Source organism: Amblyomma mixtum, chromosome 1 (genome assembly GCF_055824585.1).
Source record: "Amblyomma mixtum isolate Tamu chromosome 1, ASM5582458v1, whole genome shotgun sequence".
NCBI classification, from domain to species: Eukaryota; Metazoa; Arthropoda; class Arachnida; order Ixodida; family Ixodidae; genus Amblyomma; species Amblyomma mixtum.
The window spans coordinates 209219124-209229096 of NC_143012.1; the positions used below are offsets into that span (position 1 = coordinate 209219124).

The 9973-nt window shown below is 49.6% G+C and overlaps 1 protein-coding gene across 1 annotated transcript; it reads left to right on the forward strand.

Annotated features, from left to right (window-relative positions):
- Positions 1–4501: 4501 nt before the first annotated feature.
- LOC149370732 (endothelin-converting enzyme 2-like) lies at positions 4502–9654 on the forward strand. The gene is made up of 2 exons (XM_089562945.1): positions 4502–4795; positions 6979–9654. Exons 1-2 carry the CDS (start codon positions 4565–4567, stop codon positions 9154–9156), a joined length of 2409 nt encoding a protein of 802 aa, XP_089419071.1. The 5' UTR covers positions 4502–4564; the 3' UTR covers positions 9157–9654.
- Positions 9655–9973: the final 319 nt, after the last annotated feature.

Below are 9973 nucleotides of genomic sequence, written 5' to 3' on the forward strand. Positions count from 1 at the left end.
TCGCATGGCGACGTCTCCCAGCTGGGAACTTCGTAAACCCGGTCTGGGCCTATCATGTTCATATAGATAAAGAAAACGATAAGTGCAAGCACTGTGGGGCGAGCGGGACCCTCGACCACATAATCTGGGAATGCGCTGGCTTCCCAGGGGCTAAAGAAAGTATAAATTGTAGGGAAACCTGGGAAGCCCTGCTGCGGAGCGAGGCCCCTGCTTCACAGCAACAAGCCATCTGCCTGGCGGAAGAAGCCGCGAGGAATCAAGACCTCTTCGCCCGGACCTCGTCACCAAGGCCTGCGTGCCGGGGACGGGGAGTAGGGGGCTTCCTTATCTCGCGGAAAATAAAGTTGATATCATCATCATCATCATCAGCCTCGACTTGGGTCCTCCGTAGCACAACCTCCTCTAATTGGATGACTACTGCAAGACGTACCAAAAGTGTGAGCCATTGTACACATGTACGTGAATCAAAGCACTTGCTCGGACGTGCTCCAGAACCCAAGACACGAAGCGCGAGCCCGACCCAGGACTACAGCTTCAAGCCCGGACCTGGCCTGGGTTCTTTGCATTGCCACTCTACTGAGCCGGGGCCCGGTCAGGCCCCCGAGCCCTGCAGCAGCTCAAGAGGTAAAGTGCTCACTGACTGCAAGTAATCTCGTGCTACATAAGTTAAAAATTGGCCGGCAAAAGCACTCAAATCGCATTACCACTTGAAACAATTGGTTTGGTAAACACACAAAGAGGTGGAGAAAAGGCAGGTTAACCCGCCCTGCTTTTTAAACAATGATGACTGTAAATAGCCACGAAGATCCGAGAGTCGATTCAAAAGCGTTACATGTATGCTTTTAATCAGCCGCTTTTTTTGATAGCCCACGGTGTGTAAATAACATCCTCGAAGCTGTATAGCAATGTCGTTTCTTTTTTTTTAAGAGCTTGATTTCGCAGGTTGAATTCATGGCCTCGTTTCTGTGGAGACGAAAAGCAAAAGAGCCTGTTTATTGTGCAGTATGCGTTTGAAGACCCAAAATGTTATAAGGCGATATGCTCTTCTCCACTGACGTTTTTCATAGCGTAAAGATGTCTTTTTTTTTTACGCGAAGGCAGGCCCCTGCCCGTCGAGCAATCGAATGAAGATCCTTTTCCAGTCGTTCTTAAAAGACCGAAAATGTCCAGTCGTGGTGTAGATAGGCGAGGACTGGATAGAACGCGGCAGTACACATCAACCAAAACGGGGATAGAAGCGACTGACCGTATACGACCTGCGGACTTTCGTAGCGTGACCAACAAATGCGGAAAAATAAATTAGGCGAAGGAATGAAAATACATTCAGAACACTACAGTGTTCGAAACATATAGCTTTACAAGGCCCTGAGCTCTAAAATGCTCAAACAGGAAGTCCAAAGGAAGGGCACGAGCCTCAGTGTAAAGCACATTTATGGCCACAAAACTAGGCAATCTCGAGCAGCAGAGGCACTCTTCGTCTACGTTTGTACCAATTTCAATATCGATGCGGAACGTTGTTTTGCTGTTTTTTCTGACCTCATTAAGGTGATGCTCTCTCTCTCCAAGGCATTTTAATTTGAACTGTGCGCTCGTTTCACCATTCTTTTCCTGCCGTTAGGGATTTCCTAAGAAGTACTGTACATTTAAGGTCCCCATCAAACCAAACCTCCACTCGAAACACTGATTTCTAATTGAATAAATGTTTAGGAGAATCCCCCAAGGTGGAGTAGATTTGTTTTTGGACACTTACGTTCCCTGTGAGTGTGTTTGCATAGGGCGACATCAGTTGCCGCAAATTATCTTTGTTTTTGTAGAGGGACGGATGTCCCTTTTTTGATCGAGAGTCCAAATAAACTTCTCTTAACTAGATTTGTAATCAGGGAGTAATTACTCCCTTATTACCGAATTTTAGGTTATACTGTAACGTACTTGCTGACGAAGGGGGGCTTTATTAGCAGGCACGAAAGGGAAGGCCAGGCAAGCTGGGGCAACAACAGCGACAGACTCCACACGGCGCGAGCCCTACTTCGTCGTCGTCGCCCTACTTCGTATGCGCCACCTAGCTGGCAAGCTTCGAAACGTCTTCTTTAGCCTGGAGGATGGGGCACGTACGTGGTACGAGAACCGAGAAGATGCGCTAACATCATGACATGAGTTCCGCCGACGCCTGCTCGAGACCTACACCAGCACGGATCGCCGAGAACGGGCTGAACGGGCTTTGCAGTCTCGCATTCAAATGCCGAATGAGTCTGTAGCCATGTACGTGGAGGATATGACTCGGCTCTTCCGGCGAGCTGACCCGGCCATGCCCGAAGAGAAAAAGGTGCGCCAACTCATGCGCGGCGTCAAAGAACAGCTCTTTGCAGGCCTCGTGCGCAGCCCACCATCGACCGTCGCTGCATTCCTTGCCGAGGCCGCGACGATGGAAAAGGTTCTTCAACAACGTTCTGCGACTTACAACCGGCCCGTGCATGCTGCTGCAGTCACCGAATCGTTTGCCACCGCGGGGAGCCACCCTGACGATTTGCGCGAACTGATTCGCACCATCGTGCGTGAAGAGGTCCTCAAGTTTTGCAGCCCTTCGCAGTCTGCACTTAGTTCGATTTCCGCTCTTGTTCGCGAGGAGGTGCAACAGGCGTTCAGGGGTCCTACCGTCGAAACACCACCACTGCCGGGAGACTACAGCCGCCCAACCTATGCCGAAGTTGCGAGACGCCCGGCTGCAGCTTCGCCACCGCCGATTCCAGTAACGCCTCCTGCACCGCTGTCCCCAGTTCCACCAGACTGTAACGTACTTGCTGACGAAGGGGGGCTTTATTAGCAGGCACGAAAGGGAAGGCCAGGCAAGCTGGGGCAACAACAGCGACAGACTCCACACGGCGCGAGCCCTACTTCGTCGTCGTCGCCCTGCTTCGTATGCGCCACCTAGCTGGCAATACTAGGTGGCAATACCTTACTTTCGAAATAGTTGTAAACTACAGGCACTAAAACATAACTTGCCTTCTATTCTTATCTAATACCAATCTCTAATTAATGTTACCCCAAATTAACTTAAAATGTGCTTTGTTTATAGTTATGTTGTATGTACATCAGAAAGCTATTCTTATCACCAATGCATATTTAGCGTTCAATTTTCTTTTCCCGCTGACTTTTTTCTTTTGTCATCTAGCAATAGATTCTGTCTGTTTGTACTTGCTTTGTTTTATCTAAATTGAGGCCTATACAGATTTGTTAAACACATTAATAATATCTGTTCAAAATTTCTCTTTTCTTTTATATTAATAGGCAAATCACGTTCATCCAATCTGCGTTTCGTCGTTTGCTGCCATTTTAGAGGTTCTTGAGCCCAGAGGAGCTGTATTCAAGCAGCTTTCATACCTTGGAATCTCTTCCGGATGTATAATTTTTCCTACAAGAATAAAGTGAATTGAATTGAATTGATTAAAATAAAGAAGAAAATGTACAGAAAGTTCTGTTTGCGCACAAATTATTTCTGTTCAGGCTTCATCGTCCTTGCCGCGACATGTCTACGCGCGCCTTGAGCACGGTAAGACGGCAGGAGACGACGTTCAGCCACTTAACTACTTCTGTCGTTTTTCATGGATACATTTTCAAAATTCACGTTTGGTTCCGATATTTTGTCGTCATCCTATGAAAATTTCCTTAATTATGCCACTACACCTTGGCCAATCTCCTTATGTGGGCATGTGCCATTATAGAGAGGAAGCAAAAGAAGAAGAAGAAGAACTGATGCACCACAGCTGGAAGCACATAATGCCGTCCTCCCATCTTCGATCTCCCTGCTAACAGGTCCCCTTTCGTTGCGTCGGCCAATCTGTCAGCCTACTCCCTATTAATAATCTTTTACCTCTAAAACTCTTAATCATTCCAACAGTTCACCGCCTGTGACTTGGCCACTCCCCCGTAGTGGGTATGTGCCATTCTACTTGAGGCCAACCAACCAACCAGCAAAGAAGGAAGCCTGCGTTCAAGCAAAGGAAGGTAATTATTCCGTAGCATGGCGTGTCGCTGCAGATACGAAGCGCAAGTCAGAAGGGTACTCCATGAAAGTTCTGCCCTTGATCCAGGGGTCGCCGCATTGTGCTGTCCCTAATCCTACTCTGTTTAATGTTATCACCGGCGTAGCAGGCCAGGGCCACGTTACCACCGGCCGACCTCTCCACCTTTCCCTCATAAAAATTCCTTTCTCTCTCTCTCTCACCGGCAGATATCGTACGCAAAATCTGCCCTTGCCACATTATTGGCCTTATTGTGTCAGGCCAAGGATCCCCCGACGCAGTGGTACAAAGGCTTTTTCACCCGTTTAGACAGTTTTGCGCAGCTCCACTTGGTTCATCTACCGATGTATGATTAGCTATTCACGCGCGACTTGTTCTTCGTGCTCACCTCGGAGAAATTAGTTTCTGTCGTGACAACAGTTGGTAATTCGTGTTTATGGAAATATTTTTTTTCGCTGATCATTTCGTTCTGACGGGATTGTCCAACCTAGGCATTGCATCGGCCGGAGGTCGCCCGTGGTCGTGACCTGCGATTTCCAGTCGCTATGACCAGGCGCTCGCAAAGCCAGCTCACGTCCGAAGGAGCCTGGTCAGGGGTGTCGTCGCACCGGGCGGTGTACTCGCACAAGGCGGCCTCGCTGGGCAGTGCGCACGCTGACACCGCATCAGCGGCGGCATCGGATGCCACCAGAGCCAGCGAGCGTCGCCGGTCCTTGCAAGGGGTCGACGGCGAACGGAACGGCCTGCCTTTGCCGGCTGACCACGACCACGATACGGTGAGTGCAGTGCCTCCTGTCCCGGGCGCGAACTCTACAGCCGGCCTTGAATCCAGCTTATTCCCTCAGCGTGACGTAGGCGCCGATTAAGCGCAGTCGCCAAACCATATATACACGCACTTCAAATCAAGAGCATCTCCCACTTACCTCAACATAAGAAGGGTCGAGCAAATAGCAGGTTTTCGGAACCAGAAAGAACGCGAATAATGGAACTTCGCTACCGAATCGAATACGAATAATGTAGCTACGCACGGAATCGAATACGACTCGCATATTTTTCCGACTATTCGCTACCAGCGATTAATCGTGCAAAACAGCGAAGCGCTGCAGGGGATGCTGTGCTGTGGTGCTGCATTTTAAGAAGTTGTATATCTATAGTCGTCTGAAAATGCGCAACACTAATCTTCGTTAGGGGAGCACCCGACACGATGTCATTAATTTAACTCTCTGATCGCCATGTCATAGGTGCTGGAAAATTATCTTTTGCTGCTCATGAGGACGACGAGTTAACTAGCCTCAGTAAATGAGATGGACGAGAGCTGCTTATGAGCCATGGCTTCCGAGACCGGTCATCAAGATAGAGTTGGCTAAACCTTGCTGAGCCCTGCCCCGTAGCCCAGTCTCGGAGGTCATGTGTTAACAGTACGAAAGCTTCCACACGACTTTACCGCGTCGCGGCGCTGAACATTCCATCCAGCGCAGACCGATTGCGGCAACATGCGCATTCAGCATCGGAGTGCGCCTCGTTATTGTAACAGACGTCCAAGAAAACTATGGCGTGCTTTATACGAAATCCGTGCCAATTCGAAATATTGAGAACATATTCGATTCGTTTCGAATAATTTCGAGCATCCACGACTTGACTCGTTCAGCGACTCAACTGGACCAATGTTGGGTTCAATATTGGAAAAGGTGGAATATTCGCACACCCCTACAATTAACCCTGCACTGCGCCAGCTCCGACAACCATATTCCCGTAAATTTCTTAATTTGCTCTACCAGCCTTGACTCTCTGCTGGCGCCTATCACGCTTTCCTCCTCTTTGAATCCACTGTGCTACCCTAACTGACCATCGGCTCTCTTTCATCTTAATCTTGTCCCGCATATGACTGCAGGTTTTTATTTCGGTTATGATATCATTTGTTGGCGTTTGTTGGCAAACCCACGCTGTCCAGTTCGTCGCTCTCATTATTACCCTATCGTTACTAGCTTTTATTATCGTAATGCATTGAGTGCCATACAGCGGTGACTATTGTTTATAAACTTGTAATGCAGCATTACTGGCAGGGGAGCTGCCAGTACGACTCGAGTGTCGGCGAATCGATAAAAAAATTTTGGAGATGTCTTTGGGCAGTATTAGTTTGAGAGTGTTACAGTAGGAGAATTGTAAAGTTAGGATACAGAGCTGATTCCACCAGCCTCTGGCCTTCCTGCGAGGCAAAGAAGCGACAAATATCGTTGTACGATCTCCCCCCCCCCCCCCGCACGCACAAACCATGATAGAGTACATCCATCCATGGTCCCACATCTCCCTAATCCGGCCGGACCGCACTAGCACGCAGCACACGCTTCTCGGGCATGTCTTCTGCACTGAATAATAACAGCATAGGGAAACAGGTGAAACTGTCAGTTTTGGGTCAACCATTGAGTGGGACATCACGGTGCTTAGCAGTGGTCGGAGGACAGGTGAGGCACCTGCAATGCTTAGAGAGGGCCCCGTGGAACACATTGGATCTACTACTATACACTGTAATGTATTGCTGAAATTAGGAGATACTAAAAGCAAGGCAAAGACCAGTGTCGAAAGAATAGCAAAACACGTAATGAATGATTAAACCGCGTCACTTCCCCATTTTACTCCAGCTCCTGCAGACACAGCGGGAAATTGGGGTGCCTTCGCGCTCTCGGGATGACTCGGCCATCCAGCGGAACTTTTTCCAAACTGTTGAAAATAGTCAAAATTTTATCATTCTGGTTCTAACCGCGTTGATGACTTGCCTGTACTAAAGCGGCTACCTTAAGCCCCTGCTGATAATTCTCAGAATTGCACCCGTGGAATCGAGCCAGACAGCTTCTGTCTTCTCGTTCATTGTTTTTCATAACTCCTCAATTTTATTCCACTAAACATTAAAAGCGGCCCCGTCGTTCCCAGCCAACCCACATTTTTTCTCTCTCTCTCTCAGGGTATGAGTGCCGACAGGACTTCCCTGAGCACGGGTGGGTGTGGCTTGCGACGGACGCAGGCCACCACTTCGCTGCACCGCATCGCGCAGCGGAGCCCAGGCAGAACTTGCCTGCTGGTCACACTGGTCGTGTTCGTCGTTGGCGCAGTGTTGGCCATTCTGTCGGCAGGGCTGCTCACCAGGAGCGCAGCCAGGGGCGGCGACGTCCATCGGCGTCTCAAGGTCCAGGGCAGCGAGCCGCTACTAGTCGCCCGATGCGGCCACGAGGCTTGCCGCCGGATGAGTGCGTTGCTCAGGGACTCCCTGGACGATCGAGTGCCACCATGCGACAACTTTCACGCGCACGTGTGCGGCTCGTGGTATCGGACACACCCGGGGCAGACCGTCGCTCAAGTCCTTGCCTCGGCCTTTTTCGACAACGTGACCAGACGCGCCAAGCTCGTCCGCATCCCTTTCGATGCCGCGCCCAGGAAGCAGACGGCTGTGCAAAAGGCCGCGAGGCACTTAGTTGCATGCGACGACATCGTTGCAGCGTCGAACGACCAGTCCGCTGACGTCAAGAAGATTCTGGTAGAAGGTGGCATCATGTGGCCTTATGGTGCCATGGAAAACAGGTCATTGGCGGACGTCCTCGAACGCATGCTCTACATGTCACAGGTTGTGAGGATACCTGTGCTTCTGGGAGTCACCCTGGCGCGCGCAGTCAATCGACCGATTTTCATTAGCGGGCCAGACAACGTTGTCACAATGCTGGAGGCGACCAGGGGACACATAAACAATTTGACGTTCGAGGAATACCGGGAGTACTTCCGGGCAGTATACGACAGTTTCTCAGAGAGCGATGACCAGTCGAACTTTGTAGATCGGTTCAACAACATCCGCCGGTTAGAATCAGTGCTGATATCATTCCTCAATGCATCAGTGTTCCATCGTGACTCCAGAAGAAAAGACGCCTGGCTTACCGACATAGACAGTTTTCAGCATATGACGCCAAATATCTCGAGAGATCGCTGGCTGCAGGTATTCCAAAAGTTCCTCAATATTTCAATGGACGACAAATACCCAATCATACTGCGAGGGAGGCGTTACTTTCAGGCGGTGTTCGAACTCCATCAAGAACTCGGCGAGACCGATTTCGCGGAACTCTACGACTGGCTATGCGTCCAAGCACTGATTCCATTCACCAGCGGGCGCATCATAGCGGCTGAACGGCGAGGCTCTGTTACTCTGGAGAGCCACAGGGCGCTCTGCTTTTCCAACAGCGACCGCATCTTTCATTACGCCCTTCAGTACCCTTATCTGAGCGACGTCGTCACTGCGGTAGTCAGAGAAGACATCGGCAGGCTAATGCAAGTTGTCGGTTTGTCTCTTACCCACATTCTTTCGCGTGCCAAGTCACTGAAGTTGAAGGTAAACTGCACAAATGACGCCGTTGCGTGGGCAGCAGAAGCATACACACGCCTCTTCAGGCGCTCGAGTCCTGAGAATTTCGAGGAGACGTACGCGCGCTACCCTGACATGAAGCTCAGCGCTATGAGTAATTGGATAAGCACGTCATCATCAACGTTCGCACTGAATGACGGTTTTGACAGGCTGGAGAATTTCGCCCATGCCATCCACGTGACTCCCAACCATGCGTGGAGTGAGCCTCTGGAAGCCAGTTACCTCGATTCGCCATGGTACGCATTGAGTGCGCCTAACGCCATCAAGATCGCCGGAATAGGTTCCCGCTTAGTCGGTAAACTTCTTTCTGAATTTGTGCTCAACAAAGAAGCTTGCAAGACGGCAGTGCTCGCCGAAACAGATGACATGTGGCACTGTATGGCAGCTTCGTTAGAAGACGACCTTCGAGAGGCGAGCGCCATCAAGAAAGGCGTCCATGCTGCGATGCTGTCCTGGGCAGCACTCTGGGAAGCTTACAGCGGTCGAATGCAATTCAGAGGCAACAAGACGGTTCTTGATGATTACCCGGACTTGCCGGAGCCGGCCTTATTTTTCGTATTTGGCTGTCTATGGTCGTGTGGAGAAGGCGTCGACGTGGCGGAGGCTTACTGCAACCTGCCATTAAGACATGACGCCAACTTCGCCAAGACCTTTTCCTGCCCTCGCGGTTCGCCCATGAGGCCCGAAGTTCAGTGTCGCAGTGTCTTCTCCCCTGGTGCAGTGGACAGTTTGTAGTCGCGTTATATGCCAGTGATTAGCTCCAAGGCTATGATAACTGAGGACGCCCTCTTTATACCCTACTGTTTGATAATAGCCAGAATTCAGTTTTACGATTGAAGTGAGGACAGTACTGTGCGCCAGAAATCATTGAACTTAATTGAAGGTTTGAATTTATTGGATGGAATTTAACAGCGTTTTATTTCATATCGGTCAGTGCAGCCAGTTGCGTGCAATGTTTCTGGCTTTGCATTGTTAAGAGCTGCAGATATGTAGCTGTTTTTTTAATGCTGCAGAAGCCTTAGACTGGCAGCTTTGATTCAAGACAGCATTAAAAAAACAGGAACGGAAGATTAGGAGCTGCCTGTGAGGCTATAATGCGATTCTTTTTGTCCTATTCAGTTCTATTCTTGCCATTTCCCTGTCTATCTGATTCCAACGACAGCGAAGATCACAGGGAAATTAAAGTGCAAAACAGTATCAAAAAGAATTTGAAGTCGAATAAATTGATGCCAACCTCCCCATACTCTCTGTTTATAACAAAGTACCATATCACCGCGCACGCATGTAGAAATAAGGGACGCAGTTACAGAGACGGTCAGGCAGAAGTGCCTTCGCGCTTGAAATGTGCCCGTTAATCATCTGTGCTCAGCGATGTTTCATACGAGTGCTGCATATTTGCGTAGTCCCTTCTAGTACAGAAGAACTGTTAAGTATAGTTGAATCTGGTTATAACGTAGTCGAAGGGGCTTCGGATTTTATCTTTATAGCTGTTACTTCGTTATAACAGTGCGCGGCCTTTGTCGCAACTGACGCATGCCAGCTGGCTTACCTG

Excerpts from the sequence above, each read along its gene's own strand:
- LOC149370732 (XM_089562945.1), top strand. The coding sequence starts at position 4,565 with ATGACCAGGCGCTCGCAAAGCCAGCTCACGTCCGAAGGAGCCTGGTCA. Across the intron at positions 4,796-6,978 it reads CTGACCACGACCACGATACG|GGTATGAGTGCCGACAGGAC; the intron begins GTGAGTGCAGTG and ends TCTCTCTCTCAG.